This window comes from Mesocricetus auratus, unplaced genomic scaffold (assembly GCF_017639785.1).
Source record: "Mesocricetus auratus isolate SY011 unplaced genomic scaffold, BCM_Maur_2.0 Super-Scaffold_100004, whole genome shotgun sequence".
In the NCBI taxonomy this organism is placed as follows: Eukaryota; Metazoa; Chordata; class Mammalia; order Rodentia; family Cricetidae; genus Mesocricetus; species Mesocricetus auratus.
This window is the reverse complement of record NW_024429189.1, coordinates 9,073,333-9,101,190: the sequence shown is the minus strand read 5'-3', so window position 1 is coordinate 9,101,190 and position 27,858 is coordinate 9,073,333. Positions and strand designations below refer to the sequence as shown.

At 39.2% G+C, this 27,858-nt stretch overlaps 1 protein-coding gene across 1 annotated transcript in view; it reads left to right on the top strand.

Moving 5' to 3' along the window:
* Window positions 1-2,819: 2,819 nt before the first annotated feature.
* Nxph2 (neurexophilin 2) overlaps window positions 2,820-27,858 on the top strand; it is a 122,581-nt gene continuing 97,542 nt past the window's right edge. The window contains exon 1 of the mRNA XM_013123255.3: window positions 2,820-3,405. Coding sequence (XP_012978709.1) covers window positions 3,355-3,405 — 51 coding nt within the window. The 5' untranslated portion in view covers window positions 2,820-3,354. The remainder of the gene's footprint in view (window positions 3,406-27,858) is intronic.

Genomic DNA, 27,858 nt, shown 5'->3' with positions numbered 1-27,858 from the left:
GAAAAGCCATAGGTAGACAAACATGATCTCAAAGCTTTGAGCTTGTCCATGCACATTACCATTTTCAAAAGACCAAAGTAGAATCACATGGTTGCAAAATTTGTTTGGATCAGCTCTCTGCTACTAGTTGATATTAAAAAAAAATACTGTTTTCACTTTCCCTCAACCTGGCAAAAATTCTTAAAATGATGAATCAATGATGTGCTACTCAAATTGTTAGATTAATTCTAAGAGAAAGAAAATGGTGATAAAACAATCCTCTAGTTTGTCAGGAAAAAATTAAAATCTAAACATTAAGCTCAATGTACCATTCTAAAGCAAAGATCTTGCACCCCCATTTCTCTGGTCCTTGTTTCCAATTTCCATGACTCTGAACCACCACCTCCTCAAGGCACTCTGCATGTTGCCACAGTATAAATTTTTATGCCCGCTGACATTGTTTTGAGCCTCCCTGAAGATCACATCTAAACTGTTTAGCTTGGCACTCCAGATTTCTACAGACCACTTTTCTTCTTGCCATTTCTCAACACATTTCTTCCACCCACTCCGCTCTTGCTGTTTATTCCTCAGCTGAGCAGTCTGAAGTCATTTGGCTTTGTTTTTGCTCACACTTCCCTCCCCTGTCCCAATGTGGAATGGTCTTCTTCATCTTTCTTAGCATAGACTAAACTTGGTCATTGTTGGAAGCTAAGCAAACTGACATTTCATCTCTTCCCTGAAGCACTGGTGTTACAATGATCTTTCTTTCCACCAACTATGCTAAGCATCTCTTCTTCCTTTCTGTATCAAGTACTATGCTTTAGTTACTGCATATTTCCTGATATAAGTACTGGCTTGTGAGAAACAAATACAATGTGAAAAATTATTCTTTCTACCTCTCTCCTTTTCTTCTCTCTCTGTCTTTCCTTTTCATTCACATTCTCCACCTCATTCATTTGTCCCTGCTTTTCATTGTCTCATAATTTATAAAGTAAATTTGTGAAATATAGAAAACAATCAATTGATACACTGTAAATAAACATTGAAATCAATATTATAAACCCTATGGCTTCTCTTCTATGCAGTTCTCATGTTCTATACGTGCTAGCTTGGAGTTCATCTTCCAACCCAACACATCTTTTGTGAGAATACATGCTTTGAAAACATCCATCTAACTCTAGGTTCCACTTTTAAATTTGATTTACAAGTTTCCTAGAACAGAAACATTCTAAGAAATAGGAATATATTAAGAGAGTGAACTATGGTTTATTTCATATGTTTAAGTCTTAAATGTTCGTCTTATAAACCATTTGTGATACAGGGTTACAAGTGAGTTAAGAAGAAACTTCTATTTTGCAGGTGATTTGGTCAGGCTCAGGTAGAAATTGAATGTCTCCAAATGAGGGGCTGAATCTGGCTAATGTCTTCTTCTCCTACAATTGTAGTTACATTTCTTCAAAGAGGAGTTTATATCTTTTATACAGTTGTCTGTAAATCAAATAAAAATCTACCCCCAAACTCAGAGTCAGGAAATTAACCATTAGGAATCTCTTCTAATTTTTAAAATGATCTTATTTATCCTTCTAGGCCAGAATCATTTTCTAGAGCTACCAGTGCAGCTTAGTGGCAGGGAGCTTGACTACCACGTGTGAGACCTCAGGTCCAATCCTCTCTCTCTCTCTCTCTCTCTCTCTCTCTCTCTCTCTCTCTCTCTCTCTCTCTCTCTCTCTCTCTCATACACACACACACACACACACACACACACACAGGCTTGGCAAATGGTTGAAGGATAGATACATGGCGTATACTTGCCTGCATCTCTCTCTACACATGAATGAAACTGTATGGAGAGATACTCCCTCCATTGCTTCAGGAACAACATGCTTCCAAATCACAGTGGAATCGCACAGCACTCTGGAATAATGTCCTTTTTTTATTCACAATCTTAGCACTTCCACTGAGAGGATGGGCAGGACTTTGCCCTCTTCTTATTAGTCATCCAGTATTAAAGACCTTGAACCAAGGCTGCTTCTCCCCAAGCCTGGCTTCAGACCACTAAAGGAATTCATAAACCACCTTCTTTCGTTTTGGAATCCAGCAAGCTAAGAGAAAGAAACACAACTTCGTTGCTTTTGTTTTTGTTTTTTTCCTGTCCCAAACTACAACCCATACTGCTCTTTTTGTTGTATTTTCTCTTTTTAAGGCTTGGCTGTAGTTGCAAATCTACTTCCTTCCCTCGACAGTTTCCTTTTGTAAGATCAATTTGTCCCTAGCATCAGGAATAATTAACCTCTCTAGATCCTAGGTTTCCCATATGTTCAATAATGGATCGTCATGGATTGTACTTAGATTTCCACCGATTGAGCATTGTGGCTGTTCTGGTGACCCATTGCCTTTAACTTTTCCACTCAGTCCTAAGGGCTAAGGAGCCCGCAAAGGAGACAGGTTAACACAGAAGTTGAGCCTCAGAGTTGAGGTTTGCAGCCTTGCCTGCCTCCAAGATCGTCTCTGATATGATTCTCCGAGTGCTGGCTTTCCTCTCTTCTTTCTCCTTTCCCTAAGCCAGGGGCAGATGTTACAGCTCTGGGTCTCCTGAACACCTGGTGTCCACATCATTCCGAAGTACCCCTTAGCTCCTTTCCTCATCATCCTGCCACTGGAAGTTTAAGGTTCCCGGAGGGTACCACAGGAACCCAACTCCAGAAATTCTTCCATCCCTCCCAGCAACTCTGGTGTTTCTTGCCAAACTCCTGTCAAGATAGGTAGGTGTTCTTCTGAGCTCTTGCTTGGTTGAGCCCACTTCCCTTTCATTAGACACCATCCCTCATCCCGGCACCCTCGCATCTTCCCGGAACCCTGAATAACCTTCCCCACCTATTTCCTGAGGATTGTCACTGAGCATTTTTCTTGCATCAATCCAGGGAGAACCCTTCTGCCTCCCTAGCCATGCGCCAGAGCCACGCTGCGCCCGCTGGGCAATAGGTACCACTAACAGCCTCTGTAGGGGCGGAGCACGCTCCCATCTGTGCAGAACTCTGAGCCCAGCTCCTGGGCGACAGCCTCTGGCTGTCCCACGTCCAGTGCAGTAGTGATTATAGTCTCCCTGGACTCCAAACCGTCAGCCCCCCAGCCTCTCATATCAGAAGCACAGCGCAGCCTAAGAGAGTGTACCGGAACCCGGCAGGTCAGCGCGCCTTCTTGTCACTCCAAAGAGGCACTGGGCGCGCGCGGACCCCTCCTCTCGCCCGCCCCTCCTGCTGGCCTCTCCGCCCACCGACCCCTGGGTCCCGGGCGTCCTGGGCTCTCTACCCGAAGTGGAGATGTGTGAGAGGCTGGCGAGGACGTGCAGCTCCTGAGATCGCGCCAGCTGGCACCATGCACCTGAGGCCGCTGCCCCTTGTCGTAGTCCCCGGTTTGCTGCAGCTGGTGAGTGCCCGGCCTGAGGTGCTGTCCATGCGCCGGGATGCGTTTCGGCGGGAAATCCTCTTCTGTGAGGGACTTGGGAGCGGAGTTGCGCCAGAACTCGGCTAGAAGCTCAGGTCGTGATAGGAGTTTAGATTGCCCTTACTGTTGATGGGCAAGAAGGACACTTTGAGAGCAGCACCTGGGGGCGAGTTAAAGGGCTTAGTGAGGATTGCGATGTATTGTTTGAGTAAGTAGGAAGGAAGTATCTAAAACAGAAGTGCGAGCTAAAAAGAAACGCCCTGCTAGGCGCTCGGTGTAGACCAGGGGTTGAAAGACCTTCCTGCAGCCCCTGGGACAGGCTTAGCGGCTCTGTTTTGCACAGGTGCCCGCGAACGTTTCTTGCAAAACAGCGGTGAATTTTAGATATAAACTGATTTTAGGGACGGTTTGGATTTCACTCTGGCCTTCGGGACTGAAATGAGGTTTCTATCAGCTAGAGATGTAAAACATAACTTTGATGCCCAACTCCGTGCAGTTAGTAATCGGATCCGCGGTCCCAGATCTCACAGCCTGAAACACTGTGATTGCAGAGCAAGATATAGGATGGAAAAGATCGTTGTGGAAGTGCTAGAGATAGTCTGGCTGTCATTGATGCCCTCAGTGGCTCTCTGGGTTTCCTGAAGAATAGTTTGCTCTCCTTCCCATTATGCTTTCCTAGTTAATTGTATTTAAGGTAGACCCAAACAAAACCTTTAAAAAGTAACTTGACCACAATTGTAGACATGGGTTTCTGGTTTATTCTGCCTCTGCCAGAATTCTCCTGACTTTTCCTTGATACCAGGTCTTCTTTGGTCCTGACACATTAAGTTGTATCTGCTTACACCTTGGGTTGTTAAAAACAAGGGCGACACTTTCCTAATGCTTGCAGAATAAAGACCACTCCTCTTCCCTTGTCCTTTTAGAGGAATGACTAAGTAACTTATGACAAAAAAAATTATAAAAGGCAAGATATTGTAGTGTCAGGCACTTTGCAAGTGTTGAGGGCTGGATGAACTCCAAAGGAAAAGAGGTTTAAGCAGAGACATAATTCACCTGCACAGCATTTAATAAGAAAATCGTCCACGGCATCATGAAGAAATGCGGTATGGGTGACTGTCCTTGAGTGAGCCAGCACAAGCTTGTTGTATTCAATGGGGTACCATAAAATGGACTGCAATTAAGTTTTTAGGTGTCTAAGATGCATGTCTATGATCTTTAGTATCACCTGCTTTAAAAAAAATTGATCCGAATTCCAATAAGTGATCCAAGAAATCAGCACTTGTGCGATGTTCAAAGGAAACGCGTAAGGAAATCGGTTTCAAGGAGTCTCTCAGCCTCATGAATTTTATCTGGTTGATTTTAAATGCAGTGATCCTAGACTGTTCATTTGTTTCATAAGCACCACAGTAGGTCCTGAAAGGTGAGGAAATGCGTTTAGGGATGCTGTGAAGGAGAGTTCTATCAGCCCCAGTACTGGGAATGTTGGATTTTCCCCTCCTCCACCTGGAAATAAATAGGGGAGGGATTCTAATATTACAGCATGTGTTGACTGATCAGTTTTTAAGGAAGCGTTTGCCAAATTCTAATCGGGGTTTTTGGATTGTCCTGGGATTGTAATTTTTTTTTTCCTGGAGCACTTTATCATGGAAAGTGAGTATGGGAGCTGCAACCCTGTGATAAGCAGGCAGGCCTGAGCTGCCATCCTCCTGGACAATAAAAGGCTGTTTACATTCTACACATTCTTAGAGCTGTTCCCAGCCTTATGCAAGCCAGGGATAATGTGAATGGAAGACAGAGCAGTTGAGCCGGGAAGATCTAAATGAAAACACTCCCAACCCCACTGTACACCCACCCGGAGGATTTCACAAAAACGTCTAATAATTTGCTGCTTGGATGGTTCATAGTTGTGTTATTTTCAGCTGATGCTGAACTTCGCTATAAATTCTAAGAGGAAATAAATTAAAAAGGTTAACTAGACTTGAAAAGTAGACTTTATTTTGTAGAAACCATGTGTACTCAAAAGCCACACCCTATGTAGGATGCAAGATGTGTGCCACATGTCTGTCAGACATACATTCATATGGAAATGAATGATATAAAAATGTATAAGGAAATATGTAAAATTTGTTGTGGGGAGGAGTAGACTTGCAGTTAGAATTAGATTTCAATTTTTCATCTGCACTGGCAGCCTAAAGAATATTCTTTAAAAATATTTAAGTTAATATAGAATTTCTTTGGGCATAATCTGAAAAGGTCACAGGAAGTAGGGTTTAAATAAGTTTCAATGACAATATTTCTCAAGTATCTAGAGAATTTATTTTCATTTATTTTATGAAAAAATTTAAGGAGAAAATAAGTTGAGCTGATGAATGTTACTTACAGGCAGCATATGAAAACTGTGAGTATGCTACCCCCAACTTTGCACAGTTTCCATGGCCTATACTCGAACCTTTTAGCCTAATTAATGGGATTACTAGGCATGTGCACAATTTGAATACTCATTTTAGAGGTATTCTTTTCTTAGTATTGTTATTCGGTACACTATTTCTTTTCTGTCACTTCATGAAGACAATTAGCATATGGAATTAATAGTATAACAAAACGAATGCTGTTTCATGACATGACTTCACCAGATATCTTAAGTTATTGCTAGATAACTTGTGACTCATAATAAGGCTGATTTTTAATTTTCAGTAAAATGCAGGCTGGTAAACACATTACATTTGAATAATAATAAAGTTGGATTGAAGGTAAAATCAACCAGTGTTATAAAAGTATGTATTTTTATGAATTGGTTTTGTGTAAATGACATTATAACTAAGCAACCCCGAGTTGTATAGATGGCTAATACTCATCCTCACTGTGTAATATCATCTCACTCACAGTTACAAAGTGTATTTTTGCTTGCTTTGATGAATTTATAATTTTAACAGTTATTCAGAGTGGTTTTCTTACTCACCCACTCTTTTGTATGGATCCAGAAGTGATAACTCATCACTGTCTTCCATTTATCAATCACAGTTTCCCTCGTACTGTCTTGATCAATAAACATCAAAACAGCATTTCCCAGTGTGGGATCAATAGTCATCTGTTGTCCTGATGACAGTGCAGAAGAAAAGAATCACATCATGCCTGAGATTTAAAGTGACCTGGGCTTTCAGACCAACTCTCCTATGAACATAGTTAGCTAAGAGCTTTTAATAATGACCCTTGGACTCCAGTACCCTCTGGCCTGTTCTGAGATTGTGCTACTGATCTAGGTTTAAATATTCTTCACATACAAAACTGGCTCCTCTTGGGAAGTTAACATATTGTCAAACAGATTTTCAAACAGAAATGAAGGTCTTTCTTAATCATTGTTTTCTGTGTTCTCTCGATTTTCTGCCTTTCATTTTTTTTTTTGGTCTGGTAAATGTTCAGGCTATACATGGTAGCTTAAAATGTATAACTCTCACAATCACATGAATTAAGAAACCCTGCTTTTGTCATGAACAATATGATGTGTCAACATGAATTTTATAGTGTACAATTTAACTTTTATATATTAAGTAGCTAAGTAATATACCATGATGATTTAGCTACTTAATGGTAGTATTCAAAGATGAATATAAATATGTCATAGGTCTGTGATTTTATGAAAGCTCCAGAATTGCCCCATAACTGTTTATCTATTCTATAAACTCCTGTACCTGAGGTGTTGCTGGGTAATATTTGAAAAAAAAAAGAATTATAGCTGTACACTCTGTAGGTGACAGCCAGGGCTGTGTCAGCATTTCTGTGAAGAATCTCATTTCTATCTTAGCCATAAGCATTTTTGCTAGTTAGAAGCTGGCATTTAATATCTTTATTTTGAAGTAGGTTGTTTTAAAGCTGCTTTAAAAATCGTTCTGAATGATTCTGAGCACTCATCCATGAGAGTTTACCTTCTAGGTATTGTTACAATATATTATTCAACAAGCTAATCTCTGTATTGATCTGGTGACTAAATTAAGAGGCAAATATTACAGTTTTGATTTGTACATGGTTATAATTTAAGATGTGGTATTTAAAAATTATTTTACCTAATGTACAAGATATTGTTTCCAATTAGCATATTTGTTATACAGATGTATGATTTTATAACACAATTTTGAATAAGCATTTTCAATTATGTCAAATCACATATTATAGTCAATGTTTTTTGTGACATTTAATAACATTCTCTCTAAATATTTTATTATTGATGACATGACCAATGATGCAGATTGCCACTCCATTTTTATATTAAAATCCTTTCAAAGAACAAAGTGATCTATAACTTAGAGGGTAGATTTTCATATTATAGAAGAAATCTAGCACATTATTGACAAGAGAACTTCCAATTTATGTTACTTTAATTTGTGACCACTTTTATAGGGATCTACCAACACCTGTCTGGTTCATTACACTCTATGATAAGCATTAGTATAAATTCTTTTTCTGTGTAAACATTTAATCCAAAATGGATGTTTTCTTATGTTATACTAAATGCTATAGGGAAAAATGTTTTTTCCTAATAAGTTAATTCAAGAAGTTGCAGTTAGTCCTACAGACAGCATTCTTGTTATTTTTCCTTTTTAGACATGTAGACTAGTGGTGGGGCATTTTATAAAGTCAAACCTCAACAATGACTAAGCATCATATTTTTATGTGTTTTTCCACATTCAGATCTACCAAAATGTCACTGTATTCTATTCCTCTAATTAAGACTAGGAGACATAAGACAACTTAAATGCTTCTATTCTTGTTCTGCAAAGAACAATGAACTCTGTGACAAAAGACTTGAATTCTCCTCTCAAGTCAATTAAACATCCCCCAAATTTTACTCTAAATTTTGACTCAGATTTTTTTTACAAGACTATCCCAAGCATTGTGGAAATAGCACTAAACAAAACAGAATGAATCCAGATGTAAGTGTGTGTGGCTTGGGCAGCTTATTTTACAGTATCAGACATGCATCTGTAAAATGAAATTATCATGATAAAGGAAATAAAAAGCTGCTTCTAGCATTTACTTTTAAGAACGTTTTCTGGCAGTGGTTCACATTTTTCTTTTTATGAATTACATCTTTAGTTTTTATACAATTTGCACTGCTTCTTAGACACAAACATGGATTTAAACAAAAGCTTTACATGGGGGTTTCAGCATATCACAAATGAGACATAGTTAGAAGTATACCTAAGAACTGTTTGGGGCTGATGACTCCTATTTCCACTTATGGAAAAGGAAGTTTAGTCTAAGAAAAAGAAATTAGCACTTATTAAGCATATAATTAGCAAAACTAAAAGAATTTAAATTGAAGCAGTATTTTCAAGTGTTATACCATCTTTGTAAACTATTAACATATACTCATTTCTTTCATTTAAATAAGAAGTGAATTGATGCTTAGTTAAATAATGATTATTAAATTAAATAATTTATAGTGTATTAGAGTTTTACAACCAGAAAAGTAGCCTGTGGCTTCTGCATGCCTCAATTGAATATAATAGCCTATTTAAATTGAAGATACCTTTAACTTCAAAATACTTCAGAAGTTCAAATACAAATGTCACAAAATATAAAGGTAAGACCGGCAACACGTTTGACGTGATACCAATCAAATGTGGAGAAAAACTCCAGTCAGTGCAATTGTACGAGGCAATAGAAAGAAATAGAAAACCCACTCTTGCAGTTTGTCCCTTTAGTGAACATCTTAAATAACTTCAACAATAAAATTTGACTTTCTGATAATGCTGGGTTTGGGACAAATATACTGAGTTAGAAGGTATAAAAGGCACTTGTATACATCTCTTTATAAGATGTTCGAGACTGTGATATTTAAAATTATGATGTACAATAGGCAATTTTAAAATTCACCAGCTTATGTTAAACAGTGTAACATGTATAGGTATTCTGTCTAAACAATAATAAAAGAAATAATGTAGACTAATGTAGAAAAACCCCATGTGTAATTTCTGTGGCTTTTCATAATGTGTGTGGTATCTGTTCCACAATTCTCATTTTGTTTCAAGTTTCGTGGTGAAAGTGATTGATGAGTATGAGGCCTCGTATTTTGTATAGTTAACATGTTCAATAAGTGAATGAGGAGTAAAAAGAACACCTTAGCATTTTGTAGTGACTGTAAAATGTATTAATAAATCTGTGCAGCTTGGTAATCCAAACCAGGAGTTGATTTGGAGCAATTTGAAAAGAATGGCTATTGAAATAGAATTGGAGGCAGAATTCAAAGACTCTTGATGTTATGACTTAGCAGTTTTAGCCTCAGTTTCTAACCCATTGATCAGTATCCAAGCCTGTTTGCTAATCATTTAAATTTGGATTTTACTGCTAATTCGTATTCAACAGGCAAAAACCAAACACATCTCTTTTAAACCACCAACATGTGATTTTGTACTGGACTGTACTCTTTCATGTACTTGACATCATGGCCACCTACACAATAACTCTGACGAAGAAGTAGAGGAGTGACTGGTGCACTCACTTTATGTGTGAAGAATCAAAAGCTCCCACAAACTGCTGTGATGGTCCTGCCCACCAACTTCATTCATCTCTCAGTTCATGGCAGGATCCATTTGTAGCCAATTATGGGGTGCAGGATGGCTGCCATCTTTGTAAAACTCTCATTTGTTATGCATAATCAGAAATATGAAATTGAGGGACATTTCCCTGAAAGATCATATTCTGCACAGAAGCCACACTACTATGACCCCAAATCCTTTGTCTGGGAATAGATTAAACAAGTCTTGCCATAATCTCAAACAAGTTAAACAACATAAGCAGACATTTAGAGCATCTTAGTGAGTCCAGAGTTCTATTGCAAACTTACTTTACCAAGTCTATTTTCTAATGGTTTCCAGCTTACAGACAGCTTTTATGTTTGGTTTACAGCTAAATTATGGACTTCCAGTTAGGATCATCAGAGGATTTCAGAGTTCCTACCCTTTAATATCTCGTCTGTGCTGTTTCAGAGACAGACAATGGGTAAGAGAAAGGGAAAGGATGGTTCAAAGGCTTGTTAAGTCTGGTATTCTAGAGAGTAAGAAGGATATGAGAAGAAGTTGTTGGGTATGGGAGCTGTCGAGTAGATACCCATACTTCTGCAGAATTTCAAATTTTGTTTTGCTTTTAGCACACTGCTATATCTCTCTTTCCTTTCCTCACTGTTTATGAGATCCTATTTTCTTATAAAAGAAACACACTGTAGCAGATATTATTGGTGTTTTGGGGATACACTTCCCCAAACTGCAGTTTGATTCCCAAGTGACATTCCCTTTCTTTGGAACTCTCTGGATCAATGACTAGAAGATAAAACAGCAAGGGAAACCCAACTCCTTTGTAAAGCTTTGAGGTGTAAAAGATAGTCAGTATCTTTACAGCAGCAGGCCAAAGCTGTGTTCTATGGGGCTTTGTCTGGGACCACACTTTGTTGGCTTTCTCCCCTTCTCACAGACTCTCAGGATGTAATTCCTGGATAAATCACTTGCACTCAAGTGCTTGGCTCAGCAGTACCTGCCTCTGGGGACTCCAGCCTACTGTTTTTGTTTCAGTTTTTCTTCAATATTCAGAAAGCATAAAGTAGCCACTAATCTTGTCACTGTTTTGAATTATTAATAGTGTAATGATAGTTTTCCAGATATTATGCATATGCATGTTTTTATCACAATGGGATGTAGAACACTGTGTTTTCTAACATGCCAGTATAACACATTGATAAATGAGGGTATCTTCCATATAGAGCCATTTCTGTTTTGAGAATCACAGTATTCACAGCATTGATGCATCAAAATATATTTAAGCATCCCTTCGTTAATAGTTAGAAATCTTTTTTACACTTTTTATTATATATTTAAATTAGAAACAAGCTTGCCTCCCATGTCAATCCAAGCTCCCTCTCCCTCCCCTCCACACCCACTCCCTACCCCCAGCCCTCCCAGCCACCCACACAACCCCACTCCACAGGGAGAGTAAAGCCCTCCATGGGTGAGGACCCAGACCCTCCCCAAAGTGTCCAAATTAAGAAAGAATCCCTCATTGTGGGATGGGTCACCAAAGTCCATTTGTGTGCCAGGGATAAATATAGATCTACTACCAAAAAAAAACAACATAGATTGCCTAGGTCTCCACACTGACACCCACATTCAGGGGGTCTGGATCAGTATCATGCTGGCCTCTCAGCCATCAGGCTGGGGTCCAAGATCTCCCCCTTGTTCACATCAGCTGTTTCTCTGGAATTCACTAGCCCAGTCTTGACCCAATTGCTCATCACTCCTCCCTCTCTGTCACTGGGTTCCAGAAGTTCAGTTCAGTGTTTATCTGTGGGTGTCTGCCTCTGCTTCCGTCTGTCACTGGATGGAGGATATAGGATGGTATGTAAGATGGTCGTCAAAATCCTTATTAGGGAGAGACATTTAAAGTAGTCTCTCCACTACTGCTTAGTTTGCCAGTTGGTGTCATCCTTGTACATCTCTTGAGTTCTCATTAGTGACAGATCTACCCTCAAACCTAGAATGGCTCCCTCTATTATGGTATCTCTCATCCTGCTCTCCTCTATTCTTTTCCCAACTCAACTTTTCTGCTCTCCCATATCCTCCTCTCCCTTCCTCTTGTCTCTCTCTCTTTTTCCTGGCTTCCTTTCCCCTCCCCCACCCTGTGTTCCTAATCTGCTCAGGAGATCTTGCCTCATTCCAACTTCTCTGGGGTACCATGTATATCTCTCTTTGGGTCCTTCCTGTTTCCCTGCCTCTCTGGCAATGTGATTGTAGACTGGCACTCCCCTGATTCATGTCTAAAATCCATATATGAGTGACTACATGCCATGTTTGTCTTTTTGTGACTGGGTTACCTCACTCAGGATGGTTTCTTCTAGTGCCATCCATTCGCCTACAAATTTCAGGATTCCACTGTTCTTTTTCTGCTGAATAGTATTCCATTGTGTAAATGTAACACATTTTCTCTATCCACTCTTCAGTTGAGTGGCATCTAGGTTGCTTCCAGGTTCTGGCTATTATAAATAGTGCTGGTATAAACATAATGGAACAGATGTCCTTGTTGTAAGAATGTGCATCTTTTGGGTATATGCCTAAGAGTAGAATTGCTGGGTATTGTGGTAAACTGATTCCCATTTTTCTGAGGAATCTTCATACTGATTTCCATAGTGTCTGTACTAGTAGACATTCCCAGCAACAGTGAAGGAGTGTTCCCCTTTCTCCACATCCTCTCCAGCATAAACTGTCATTGGTGTTTTTGATTTTAGCCATTCTGACAGGAGTAAGATAGTATCTCACAGTTGTTTTGATTTGCATTTCCCTGATTGCTAGGGATTTTGAGCACTTTATTAAGTGTCTCTCAGCCATTATAGTCTCTTCTAGTGAGAATTCTCTACTTAGTTCTGTAGCCCACTTTTTAATTAGATCCTTTGGTGCTTAGGAGACTCGCTTCTTGAGCACTTTGTAGAATTTGGAGATCAGCCCTCTGTCAGATGTGGGGTTAATGAATATCTTTTCCCATTCTGTGGGCTGCTTTTTTTGTCTTGCTGACTGTGTCCTTTGCCTTGCAGAAGCTTCTCAGCTTCAGCAGGTCCCATTTATTAATTGTGGATCTCAGTGTCTGTGCTACTGGTGTTATGTTCAGGAAGTGGTCTCCTGTACCAATTCATTCAAGGTTACCTACCAATTTCTCTTCTAACAGGTTCGGTGAGACTGGATTTATGTTGATATCTTTAATCCATTTGGAATTAGATTTTGTGCATGGCGATGGACATGGATCTATCTGCAGTATTCTACATGCCAGCATCCAGTTAGGCCAGTAACATTTGTTGAAGATGTCTTCTTGTTTCCATTGTTTAATTTAGCCTCTTTGTCAAAAATCAAGTGTTCATATGTGTGTGGGTTAATATCAGGGTTTTCTATTCGATTCCATTGGTCTATCTGTCTATTTTTGTGCCAATACCAACCTGTTTTCAGGACTATTGCTCTGTAATAGAGCTTTAAGTCAGGGATGATGATGCCTCTGGAGGTTGCCTTGTTGAACAGGGTGGTTTTGGCTATCCTGGGTCTTTTGTTTTTCCATATAAAGTTGAGAATTGTTCTTTCAAGGTCTATGAAGAACTGTGCTGGGATTTCAATGGAATAGCATCGAATCTGTAGATTGCTTTTGGAAAGATTGCCATTTTTCTATGTTGATCCTACCTATCCAAGAGCATGGGAGATCTCTTTATTTTCTGGTGTCTTCTTTAATTTCTTTCTTTAAAGACTAAAAGTTCTTGCGATATAGGTCTTTCACTTGTTTGGTTAGGGTTACCACAAGGTATTTAATATTGTTTGTGGAATTGTAAAGGGTAATGCTTCTCTGATTTCTTTCTCACCACTTTTATCATCTGTATATAGTAGGGCTACTGATTTTCTTGAGTTGATCTTGTAGCCTGCCACTTTGCTGAAGGTATTTATCAGCTGTAGGAGTTTCCTGGTAGAGTTTTTCAGGTCACTTATGTAAACTATCATATCATCTACAAATAGTGAAAGTTTGACTTCTTCCTTTCCAAGTTGTACTCCCTTGATTTCCTTTTGTTGTCTTATTGCTGTAGCTAGAACTTCAAGTACAATGTTGAAGAGGTATGGAGAGAGTGGGCAGCCTTGTCTTGTTCCTGATTTTAGAGGAATTGCTTTGAGTTTCTCTCCATTTAGTTTGATGTTGGCTTTTTCACCATCTAGTGGGATAATCATGTGATTTTTGTTTCTCATTTTCCTTATATGGTGGATTAGATTGATGGATTTTCGTATATTGAACCATCCCTGCATCCCTGTGAAGAAAATTACTTGGTCATGGTACATGAGTTTTCTGATGTGTTCTTGGATCGGATTTGCCAGTATTTTTTTGAGTATTTTTGCATCAAAGTTCATGAGGGATATTGGTCTGAAGTTCTCTTTCTTAGTTGTGTCCTTGTGTGGCTTGGGTATCAAGGTTATTGAAACCTCGTAAAAAGAGTTTGGCAAAGACCCTTCTGCTTCTATTGCATGGAATATTTTGAGGAGAATTGGTAAAAGCTGATTTTTGCATTTCTGGTAGAATTCTGTACTGAGGCCATCGGACCCTCGGCTATTTTTTTGGTTGGATTTTTGATGACTGTTTCTGTTTCCATAGTGGTTATAGCTCTATTTAAATTGCTTATCTGTTCTTGATTTAATTTTGGCAGGTGATATCTATGCAGAAAGTTATCTATTTCCTTTGAATCTTAGAATTTTGTGGAGTACAGGTTTTCAAAGTATGACCTGATGATTCTATGGACTTCCTCAGTGTCTATTGTTATGTCCCCCTTTTCATTTCTGATTTTGTTAATTTGCATGTTTGCATTCTGCCGTTTCGTGAGTTTGCATAAAGGTTTGTCTATCTTGTTGATTTTCTCAAAGAACCAACTCTATGTTACATTGATTCTTTGTATCATTTTCCTAGTTTCTACTTTATTGATTTTAGCCCTCAATTTGATTATTTCCTGGCATCTATTTCAACTGGGTGAGTTTGCTTCTTTTTGTTCTAGAGCTTTCAGTTGTGCTGTTAATTCTCTAGTGTGAGTATTCTTAGTGCTATGAACTTTCCTCTTAGCACTGCTTTCAAAGTATCCCACAAATTTGGGTATGTTGTGTCTTCATTCTCATTGAATTGTAGGAAGAGTTTAATTTCTTTTTTTATTTCTATTGTGACCCAGGAGTGGTGCAATTGCGCATTCAATTTCCATGAGTTTGTAGGGTATCTATAATTTGTGTTGTTGTTGAATTCTAACTTCAAAGCATGGTGGTCTGATAAGATACATGGAATTATTCCTATTTTTTGTACCTATTGAGGTTTGATATGTTGCCAAGTATGTGATTGATTTTTGAGATGGTTCCATGTGGTGCTGAGAAGATGGCACATTATTTTGTGTTTGGATGGAATGTTCTATAGATGTCAGTCAACCCAATTGGTCATAACTTATATTAGTGCCTTTGTTTCTTTGTTAAGTTTCTGTCTGGTAATCCTGTCTAGTGGTGAGAGTGGAGTGTTGAAGTCTCCAACTGTAAGTGTTTGAGGTTTTATGTGTGGTTTGAGTTTTAGTAATGTATTTGGGGCATAGATGTTCAGAATTGAGACTTCATCTTGGTGAATTTCTCCTGTGATGACTATGAAATGACCTTCTTCATCTCTTTTGATTGATTTCAGTTTAAAGTCTAGTTTGTCAGATATTGGGATTGCTACCCTTGATTGTTTCTTGGGTCCATTTGATTGGAAATTCTTTTCCCAACCCTTAACTCTGAGATAACGTCTGTCTTTGAAGCTGAGATGTGTTTCCTGTATGCAGCAGAGGGATGGATTCTGTCTTCGAATCCATTCTGTTAACCTGTGCCTTTTGGGGGGGGCGGTTAAGACCATTATTATTGAGGTTTATTAATGATATTCTTAATTATTTTTGAATGGTTATTGGTGGTGGAATTGTGTGTGAATTTCCACCCCTTTTCTCTTTTGGCTGTTGGTAAAGTGGGATTGTCTATTACCTATGTTTGTCTTGTTGTAGCTAACTTCCTTGGGTTGGAGTTTTCCTTCCAGAACTTTCTGTGGGGCTGGGTTAGTGGATATGTATTATTTAAATCTGGTTTTGTCATGGAATATCTTGTTTTCTCCATCTATATTGATCTAAAGCTTTGCTCGGTATAGTAGTCTGGGCTGGCATCTGTGGTCTCTTAGTGTTGATCGAATATCTATCCAGGACCTTCTGGCTTTCAGAGTTTCCATGGAGAAGTCAGGTGTCATTCTGATAGATTTGCCTTTATAAGTTATTTGACGTTTTTCCTTAGCTGCTCTAAGTTTTCTTTCTTTAATCTGTATGCTTGGGATCTTGATTATTATGTAGCAAGGGAACTTTTTTTTTTGAAATAAGAGAGAATCTTTATTCTGGAGCCATTTTAATTAGCCTTGGTTACCTAAATTCCATGTTTATCAAGTGTTATAGTTCCACAGAACAAAGAAGATAGGTTTTAAACATGACAATTAAAAAATAGTTAAGGTTTTCTCTTTCATAGGCCTGGTTTAAATAAGGATTTTGTAAAACCTGTTTGTTCACTTATTTGTTTGTTTTTCTCAACATATGTTTTTATTTAAATTAGAAACATGAATGCTTCACATGTTAATACCATCTCCCTCTCCCACCCCTCCTCCCTTGTCCCTCTACCAGGCCCTCCAACCCCCCACCCAATCCGGACATTATTCCCCAGGGAGGGTGAAGCACTCCTTGGGGGGAATCTCCAAAGTCTGTCATTTCATCCAGGACAGGGCCTAGGCACTTCCCCATTTGTCCAGGCTGAGAGAACATCCCTCTATTTGGAATGGGCTCCCAAAGATCATTCATACACCATGGTAAACACTGATCTACTGCCCAAGGCCCCAGTGATTTCTGTGGCCTCCTCACTGACACTACATTCATGAAGTCTGGATCAGTCCCCTGTTGGCCTCTCAGCTTTCAGTCTGAGATTCAAGAGCTCCCCCTTATTCAGTCAGCTGTCTTTGTGGGTTTCACCATTTTGGTCTTGACCCCTTTGCTCATCACTCCTCCATCTCTGTCACTGGGTTCCAGGAGTTTAGTTCAGTGTTTAGCTGTGGGTATCTGCCTCTGCTTCCATCAGTCACTGGATGAGGGTTCTAGGATGGCATATAGGGTAGTCATCAACCTTATCATCAAGGAGGGGTTATTAATGTAGTCTCTCTACTATTGCTTAGTTTGTCAGTTGGTGTTGTCCTTGTAGATCTCTGGAGATCTCTCTACTGTCAGCTCTCTCCTCAAGCTCATAATGACTCCACCTATTATGGTATTTCTCATCCTGCTCTCCTCTATTCTTACCTTGACTCAAACTTCCTGCTCCCCCATGCCTTCTTCTCCCCTCCTGTTATTGTGGTCCACTCTATTTGGTGTTCCGTAAGCTTCTTGCACCTTCATTGGCATGTCTTTCTTTAGATTGGGAAAGTTTTCTTCTGTAACTTTGCTGAATATGTTTTCTGCCCCTTTGAGTTGGGTTTCTTCACCTTCTTCTATACCTATTATTCTTAGGTTTGGTCTTTTCACAGTGTCCCATATTTCCTGGATGTTTTGTGTTAGGGATTTGTTGGACTTAAGATTTTCTTTGTTGGACTAAGATTCTCCTAGTATGTCTTCAACACCTGAAATTCTCTCTTCCATCTCTTGTATTCTGTTGGTTAAGCTTGCATCTGTAGTACCCGACCATCTCCCCACTTTTTCTATTTCCAGCATTCCTTCAGACTGTGTTTTTTTTATTGTATCCATGCACTGTTTGAATTGTTTCTTGTAATTATTGCTTCCTGTTTTCCTCACTTTCTTGCATTTGTTGGAATTTTTGGTTTGTTTTTTCTTCTATTTCTTTAAGGGATTTTTCTCATATCCTCTTTGAAGGCCTCTATCATTTTCATGAAGTTGTTTTTAGGGTCATTCCCTTCTGCTTCATCTGCACTGGGGTGTTCAGGTCTTCCTGGTATAGAATCTCTAGACTCAGGTGGTGTCATATTTGTTTTTTGGTTGCTGAGTATGTTCTTATATTGCCTCTTTCCCGTAACTTCATCCAGAAAGAGCCTCTTCCTCTCCTGGTGGGCAGGCAACCAGGGTTCCCTTTCGGTGGGTGCAAGCAAATCCAATACTCTCTGGTCTCTGGTCTCTGCTCTCTGTCCTCTGTCCTCTGTCCTGAGTGCGGGCAGGAGTGGACCCGCTCTCTCTGCAGGTTCCTGGTAGCTTTGTCATCATTCAGCAGGCTAATCAACCAGGTTGCAGTCTGCAGGTCAGGGGATCTGAGAGAGGGTGAGCAGAAGAAATTTGGGTCTAAGATGGGGACCTAGAGCTCACCTCTGGCCTCTGCCCTGAGTGTGGGTGGAAGTAGACCAGCTCTCTCTGAAGGTCCCTGGTTGCTTGGTTGTCAGTCTGGGGGTGAGTTGACCTGGCTGCAGAGCTCAGGTCAAGGGATCTGAGAGAGCAATAGTTAGAATTCTTAAGTCTAGAAAACATTTGTAGCTATACCTATAAAAAAAATTACTAAAAGTGAAGATGCTGACTTAATTTTGCTTTATCATTCTTCGATAATTTAAAGATTTAGAGCATTATGGTTAATATTTTAGGCCTGATATTTCCAAATTGCTTTCACTGGGATTTAAGAAATGCTACTTTTTGCATATTTAAGTTTATATCTGTTGCATTTATGAACTTAATTGCTATTTTTAATACTTTGTGCTTGATTTTTTTGATTTTCTACATTTGACAGGTAATATCATTTGCAAATGCTCTTTTATTTGGTTCTTTCTATTGAGCACTATGTCATATTAAAATTAATTTGCTTGCTACAATAAATAAAGCTTTTAAAATCTTGCTGAGGAAAAGTGAAAGTAGGCATTGTTCTCAAGTTTCCAAATTTAATGAATATTTTAGTAAATACAAAATTTGTCTTTGGTTTCTGAGAATCTATCAAGTTAAGCATATACTTTTAGAATTAACATTTAAAATTAATTTATGTCAAGAATAGAGATTAATTTTAGATACTTGTTGAGCATTCTATATGATCACATAGTTTTTAAGTGTAAATTGTGTATTTAAAAAGATTCATAACAGGTTTCCTAACATTACTCCTTTTTGAGAGAGCTGTAATTGCCTATAATTTCATAAACTGATATCAGTGTATTAGTAATTTAATATTTCTCTTAAGTTAGAACTTTGCATTTGTATGTAAAGTGTGAAAAGAGTGAAGTACCCTAGCTAGAGTCTGCTCTAGGGTTGGTTGTTCTACAGCTACAGTTAGAGAGAAAATGTCTGTCTACCCCTCAACCCATTGCGGGGGAGAAGTTAAAATAGTGCTTATTTTCCCCTTAGATATCTGTCACATTAACTCACCTGGGCCCTTTGGTTGGAGGGAGGGCAACTTTTATAAGCTTTACATTTCTTCCAAGGCTACTTATTCAGGTTTATTTTCAACTGTGACTGAAGCCTATTTATTGAATTTCAAGGAATATTGTGGACTTTGTTACCCTTGAGGTTTATTTAGCATAATTATGCATATTGTTACTTTGACTTTCAAAGTTATATCCCATAACTTTGAATTTGTACACCACATTTTCTCATTTACTTTACATACTTTAAAACAGTGGCGATCAAGTGATTACCACTTTATTTGTTTCCTCTAGGGCCATGCTCTAAATAGGAGCCTTTGATAGCAAATTCCACAAAACTTTCTAAGTGGACTGGGCTGAATAAAGTCCTGGCCAGAGGAGAGTATTCAGAACCGCTTTCTGTTCATGGTGGCCATGCAGTGGTTGCCAGGTGCTTTGGTCTGGTTTTACCCAGGGTTTTGCTGGGAGAGGTCCCCAGTTTTTTGCCTGCTACTCTTTTTTTTTGTTGTTGTTGTTGGTTTTTTTTGTTTGTTTGTTTTTGGTTTTTACGAGACAGGGTTTCTCTGTATTGTTCTGGAGGCTGTAGGTCCAGCCCAGCCTCGAACTCACAGAGATCTGCCTGCCTCTGCCTCCCGAGTGCTGGGATTAAAGGCGTGTGCCACCACCGCCCAGCCTGTTACTCTCTTTTACAATTGCTTGGTTATAGGTTGTTCAGCTCATCTGGCGTTTCTATCATTCTGATTTATTTTTTCTTTATTTGTTTAATTTTTTTCTTTAGAGGTAGTATCATACTATGTAGCCCAACATGGCTTTGTCTTGTGACTGCTCTACAAAATGCTAGAATTGGCAAGTACCATCATGTCTGTCTTGTCTGATTCTTCTTTATGTCTTCCAGAAACTCTTTGGCTTCCTTCCCTCCTTCTGTCACCCTTAGGTTTGCAATCCTAGATTGTTTATTTAGCATTTGGAAAGTATTTTCAGAAAAATGTTACTTTCCTGTTGTGACGGAGTACCCTGACAAAGGCAACTTACAGGAACATAAAGTTTATTTTGGCTTATGGTTTCTGAGATAAATCGCCCATCCTCATGGGCAAGACATTGCAGCAGGCAGAGATAGCATGGTGCCATGAGAAGGAGACTATCTGATCACAGCACATTCATACTCAGGAAGGAGAGACTCACAAATGTATGACACTGTTCAATCCTTTTTCTCCATTTACACAGTCTGTGCTTCTTGCCAGGAAATGGTGTCATGGTTGGAGTATCTCCTCTTAATCAGTGTAGGAAAGCTGATTCCCCACAGAAATGCCCCCAAAGTACGACCGCCCAGGTAATTCTAGATTATAACAAGGTGACAACTGACATTAACCATCACAAGTATACATTTGTCAAATTGACACTGAAATACTACTTTTTAAATAATTTTCTATTGATAATAAAGTTACTTTGATACAATATATTATGATAATAGTTTTCCCTCTCCCATTTAATTTCATCCCTGATCCTTTCTACCTACCTGCCTTTCGAAGTATACACCTTCTTTCTCTCTCTCCTAAGAAAATAAGAAGGTAGATAAAAAGACAAACAAGTATAAAACAATATAAATAAACTAAAAAAATAAAGAGCACAAGAAACACTTCTACACATGAAGACACCCACACAACACATGCAAGCAAAACACATAAAAGCTTAAAATCAGAAACTGTAATATATAAGCAAAAGGCAAGGTTGAAGCATACCCAAATAAAGCAATATGAGACAAAAGGGTCCCCAAATGATACTCCCTTGGAGAAACTAGTTTTTGGTTTGTAAATGATCGTTAATTAGAGATATATTCTTGGGTATGGATGGGTACTTCTTCATTTCAGTGATGGTACTCTGGTTTGGATTGTGCAGATTACATAAATGCTGTCACAGTACCTGTGAGTTCATGTGTGTGTCAGTCCTGTTGCATCTAGGAGACACTGTTTCCTTAGTGTCATCCATCCCCTCTTACAATATTTCTCACTTGCCCTTCTGAAACTACATGAGACCTGAGTTGAGAAATATGATGAAGACATCCCATTTAGGGCTGAATATTCAGCCAGGGGGTGGCGGCTCACACCTTTAATATCAGCACTTGGATGGTAGAGGCAGGTAGATCTTGGTGAGTTCGAGGTCAGCCTGGTCTACAAAGTAAGTTCCAGGAACAGCTAGGACTACACAGAGAAACCCTGTCTCGATAAAAAAAAATAAGACTGAATGTTCTGAGATTTCTTTCTTTCTAGACATTATCCAGCTGTGGGTCTCTGTGTTAGTTAGTTCCCATCTACTTCAGGAGAAAACTTCTTAAATGATGGCTTACTGAGACATTGGTTTAGGGGTATAGCAGAACATCATGAGGAGCCACTTTGTTGCTATGTCCTTTAGCAGAACAATAGCATTTGGTTTCCCCCTTAGGCTCATGGCCTAGCCTGTCTCCAGTTCTTGGCACCAGAGCAGTGTTAGGCATGGGTTTCATTTCATGAAATGAGCCTTAAATGCAATCAAATAGTGTTGGTTACTTCCACAACGCTTGGGCTACAATTGCACCAGCATATCATGCAGGCAGACCACCGCTGTAGATCGAAAGGCGTGTACCAGGACTGGAAACACATCACTTTTTAAGCCATTGTCTTCCGCACCTTGTCTCCACTCACAACAACGTTATAATTTAAAGTGCATTCCGTTTAGCTTTAAAAAGTCCTAGTCAAAACACTTTAAAAGTACTGTTTCTTAGCTGTGAGTTACTATAAAATAAAAACCACCTTACATACTTCTATATATAATTCCAATGTATGATGCCGAAAACATGCATTTTTATTCAAAAAAGGAAGAGACAGGACTCAGGAAGTAATGAGAACATCAAAGTAGAGTCAAATCCAGCAGAGAAAACACTACATCCTGTAGTTCTGTGTTCAATATCTGGGGTTTGTCATGAAACCCAAAGGTCTTGGGCAGCCTCAGTCCCCTCTATTTGTGACCCACAGCACACATAGTCTCTCTTGGGTTAACCACACTCAATATTACTACTCTCCTTCAATCTCCAACGTCTCAGACTCTCCATTAAGACTTTAGCTTCACATACACAGTGTATTAGTCACTGTTCTATTGCATGGACACTCTTATGAAAGAAAGTATTTAACTGGGGTGTTGGCTGTTTCAGAGTCTCTGCTCCATTATCATGGCTGGGAGCATGGCACTGTAGTAGCCTGAGAGCTGCATCCTGATCTGCAGACCAAGAGAGAGACTCTGGGCTTGGGGTGGGCTTTTGAAACCTCAAAGCTCAAACCTGGTAACACACTTTCTCCAACAAGGTCATACTACAACAAAGCCACTTCTCACAGTACTTATAATCCTTTCAAACAGTTCCACTCCCTGGTAGTTGAGTATGCCAAGCGTCTCACACAATGGCCTCTAAGGGCCTCCTTGAAGAAACTGACCATTCCACAAGTACCGGTTTTTGTTTCTATTAGAGAACTTACAATTTTCACTTCAAGTGAAAAGAACCGCTGACAGGGGATAATGCTCTTGTACACAGCAAAGATTTACCACTTGTATCAGTTTAATAAAACACTGATTGTCCAGTAGCCTGGCAGCAAGGATAAGTGGGGTTACCAGAGTAGGAGAATTCTGGGAAGGGGAGAGGCAGAGATGCATTTACCAGCTGGACACAGGGCTAGCATTACAGTTGAGAATGCCTTACAGAGAAAAGTTACGAAGCCACGTGACTAGACATAGATAAGAATTACGAGTTAATTTAAGTTGTAACAGTTTGGTAGTAATAAGCCTGAGCAATAGGCCATACAGTTTATAATTAATATAAACCCCTTGAGTTTATTTGGTCCTGAAAGGCTGCAGGACAGGGCAGGACAGAAACTTCCATCTACAAAGCTTTACAAATAACTTTAGAGGAGACAGATTCCAGCCTTCCATACAAGTCAGCCTGGTATTCTGCTCAGAATTTGGCATGTGCAACAGAGATCACCAGTAACTTCAGTAGGCTTTCAGAGAAAAAGAAACACCAACTCCCAAACAAATGGAACTTGAGGGATCAGGAGGGAGTGGAGTGAGGGGAGAGTATGGGAAGAGATGACTGGAAAAATGGATATTTCACAATGAGGTAGAAACTTAGTGCAATGAAAACTCCCCAGAATCTGCATGGGTGACCCACATCAAGACTCCTAGCAATAGGAGATATGTAGCCTGAACTGACCATCACCTGTAACCAGACAAGACTTCCAGTGGAGGGATTGTGACAACAACCCAACCACATAAAAATTTGTCCTACTTATAACATGTGCTGGGACACAGGTGGCACAGAAACAGCGGGTGTGGCTATCTTCGGCAGCTTAAATGTAAATGGTCCTTAAAAGGAATGGCACTATTAGGAGGTATGGCTTGTTGGAGGAGGTATGTCACTGTGGAGGTAGACTTTGAGGTATCATTTGTTCAAGCTTCCCTCAGAGTGACACTGAGAGAGTACACTCCACTGCCTGTTGCCTTCTGATCAAGATGTAGCCAGGAGGACCATGTGTGCCTGCTCACTGCCATACTCCCTGTCATAACGATAATGGACTGAACTTCTGAAATTGTCAGCCACCACCTCAATTTAATGTTTTCCTTTATAAGAATTGTCATGGTCATTGTGTCTCTTTATAATGGTGCTGATAATGATTTGAACTGTTTGGGGCTGAATCAAGAGGTTTCAGAGGAGAAGAATTTTAGTGTTTCCTAGAAGCCATTCTTGTGAAATTTGGGTGAAGAATGTAACTGCTTTTTGCCCTTATCTACCTGAGGCAAAAGTGAAGAGTTTTGGATTAATTCTGTTGGCAAAGGAAATCTCAAACTGTCTAGTATAGACTCTATTGTATGGATATCTAATGAAGATTTATAATGAAAAGAAGCAAGCTAAGCATTGTAAAATACAAAATATAAGATTTAAGGAGAAAGGACACCAAAAAGTGAAATGGGACAAGTCCTGTGTTCAAGGAGATAAACAGATTAAGAAATGGAATAAAGGGACTGGTGACTTCAGGGCAAGATCCTCCCAGCTGAGTTTCTAACTTTCGAAAGGGAATTAAAGAAAAAGCGAAGTGCTGGGTGTGGTAGTATACACCTTTAATCTCAGCATGGAGAAGGCAGAGGTTGGCAGATCTCTGCGTTTGAGGCTGGCCTGAAATACTGAAAAAGTTCCAGAACAGCCAATTTTAGGTAGTGAAAGATAGAAAGCTGATGAAGATGTAATCGAATCAGGAGGCCATATTTCAGCCCCAGCAAGCAGCTGTTGGCAGCTTCAGCCAACATGGTTCTGGCTTTAGCGATAAGGATAGAAGAAATAGGTTATGGAATCTGCCTCCATTTTCAAGGCCACTGAGGCAAACCATGATCAGGGGTGTTCCTGAATGGAGGGTTAGACAGTCATTGCTTGAAGCTGTGAAGGAGAAGCCTGTATTTCCTTGGAGACACCAAGATGTTAGAGATGTCAGAGTCTTGGAAAGCTGCTAACAGGGAGTGAAAACAGCCCAAGAGAAAGAAGTATGTTGCAGTCAACAAAGCTGAAAGGAGCTGGAGATCTAAAGATATCAGACATGGAGATGCAGATATTGGAGTTTGCCCAGCTGGTTTTTTGGTCTTGCTTTGGTCCAGTATTTCCTCATTTTGCTTCCTTCCATATGTTTTGGAATGGTAATACATATAATGTATCATTATATTTTGAGGTATGTGATCTGCTTTTTTATTTTAATTTTAGAAGGATTGCAGTTCAAAGATTGCATGATAGCAGGACGTTGGTGGCACACACCTTTAATCCAGCAGTCGGGAGGCAGAGGCAGGTGGATCTCAGTGAGTTCAAGGCCAGCATGGTCTACAGAGCAAGTTCCAGGACAGCCTACAAAACAATACAGAGAAACCCTGTCTCAAAAAACCAAAAAAAAAAGAAGATTGTGTGAATCTCAGAAGAGACTTTACACTTTATACTTTTAAATATGTTTCAGACTATTATATGAGACAATCGGGGACTTTTTGAAGTTGGTCTGAATACAGTTTTACATTATGATATGGCTACAAGCGTTTGGGGAGGGTAGGGAGGGGTTTGAAGGAAAATGATCCCAAAAAGGAATGACGCTATAGAGAGGTGTGGCCTTGTTGGTTTAGGTGTGGTCTTGCTGGAAGAAGTGTGTCATTGTGGGGGTGGGCTTTGAGGTCTCATATATGGTTAAAGCAAGTCCAGTAAGACAGATCACTTCCTGTTGTCTGTTCGTCAATATATAGCAGCCCATTCGCTAGTGCTATGCTTCCAGCAATAATAATAATGGACTAAACCTCTGAAAATGTAAACTGCCTCCTCAGTTAAATGTTTTTTGTTTTTTATTTTTAATAAGAGTTGTTGTGGTCATGGTGTCTTTTCACAGCAATGGAAGCCCTAACTAAGAGAATGACCATCATGGTAATGACATCACTAAGGTACAAAAGTGGCATAAATAGTAGCTCTCTATTTGGACTCCAAGTCTGCTCAACTAGAGGGAAATCATACTAGTACCGTAATCCTTGCCAACTACTAAACTATTGGGGCATAGTGAACTCACAGATCTTGGAGCAGAACCTCCAATAGTTGCTTTGCTAAAAGAAGATAATTATTAACTAGATTCTAAATGTTCATCCTTATACTCATAGATCAGAATAGGTCTGAGCTCACAAGGAAACTTTACCTTTCAGCAGTTAGAGACAATTACAGAAAACCATAAGCAGTCAGACTGAAGAGAACAAATGACTGACCCAGCTCCACCCAATACAACTGTGTCACAATTTCTGTACTTATATTCAGGAATCCTAGTGGGAGAGGGGATGAAAAGATTTAAGAGTGAAACAGGAAGTTTTGTGTGGGAGAATTTATCTTCTAGAAATGTAAGAGAAGCTATGTTCATGAAGCTTGTCTTGTCACCCAACATGGGTGACTAAACAAGACATGACCAAATACAGTAAGAGACTTGTTAAGATGCTTTGGGTAAAGTGTATGGAAACCCAACCCTAGACAAAGAAGTGGAGAAATGTCTTCCCTGAAGAAGAGCTCCCAAATTGATTATATAATCTTAAATGGTCAGCCATAAAATCATTTACATACCTGTTATATAGACTGAATAGGTATTTATTTATTTATTTATTTATATACTTAGGAAAACACACACACACACACATACACACACACACACACATACTGTGCAATAGCAATTAAAGAAACAGTGACCATGAATTTGAAACAGAGCAAGGGACATGCAAAAGAATGGTTGGAGGGAGAAAAAGGAAGAGGGAAACCAATGTGACTATATTTCAGTTTACAAAATGAATAGTATTTAAAAGACAAAATAAAATAAAAGACCTCATTTTTGCACTTTAATGATGAAATAGGAAGTGTTAAGAGCTTTCAAAGAAATACATTAAAGCAGTGACAACACAGTAAATCTAATTAATCACACTGGATGTTAGAAGTATTAATATTTTGAGTGGAGAGATATATTGAACTAAGAATCACATTAACTATTAAGGGACAAGGAAGAGGGCAAAGAGGGAGAGAAGTTAAAGAAAGGAAGAGAAGTTGAAGAAAGCAAAAACGATACTTGGGGATCACAAAGTTCTACAAGGAATAGATTTTTTTCCCATGCCGAAAATCTTCAAAAACATTTCAAAGCAAGAAAAGAAGGCAGGGCACAGGGGCAATGAGGGACAGTTGCAGTCAAGTCTCAGTATGTGTAGACCTCTGACCCAGGAAAGCAAGTCATTTCCTTTTCCCTTTCTAATGCAGTCACTGTGTGGCCCAACAGTGCCATGCACCAGTACTGTGTCAGTCTTTAAAATGCTGCTGCTTATAAACCCTGCATTATTAACAAACGGTTTAAAGAGTATAACATAAATACACATGAAAATGTCAAATGTGGAAGGAAAAGGATTGTATAAGGTGAATTAGCAAAACATGACAGACTCCTTAGCTTATATATCAGGTAGTTAATAGAAGACGTCTAATCTTAATCGATAAAGATAAACAGGAAGTCTTAAAGGTTACCAAGTATTTGAAGGACTAAAATGATGCAACCACCAAAACTTTAGTATATAAATGTAATTATCACTTCTTCTGTGCTTGGCTATATTAGAAAGCATTTAAAATTATCACAAGAAAAAGGCAGACACAGAAGTCCCCATTTTGATCTGAAAGCACACTATTTTTATGCTGGGATTTCACAAGTGTTTACTATTCTATAAATTTCATACCCAAGTGTCTACTTAGTGAAGAATATGTTTGTCAAACAGACTTTTTCATGAGGCAGTGAACTCTCCTAAAGTCATGTGGCCAAGCTTGTCTAAAGGCTCTTGGGCCATCAAAACTATGAGCACGGTCATTATTCGCTGTGGGATAGTCATTTGTTTTGCTTTATTCTGTGTTTTGAAGGTTGCTGTGCTGCAAAATTGTTGTCAGCTTGACACAAACCAGTGTTTTCT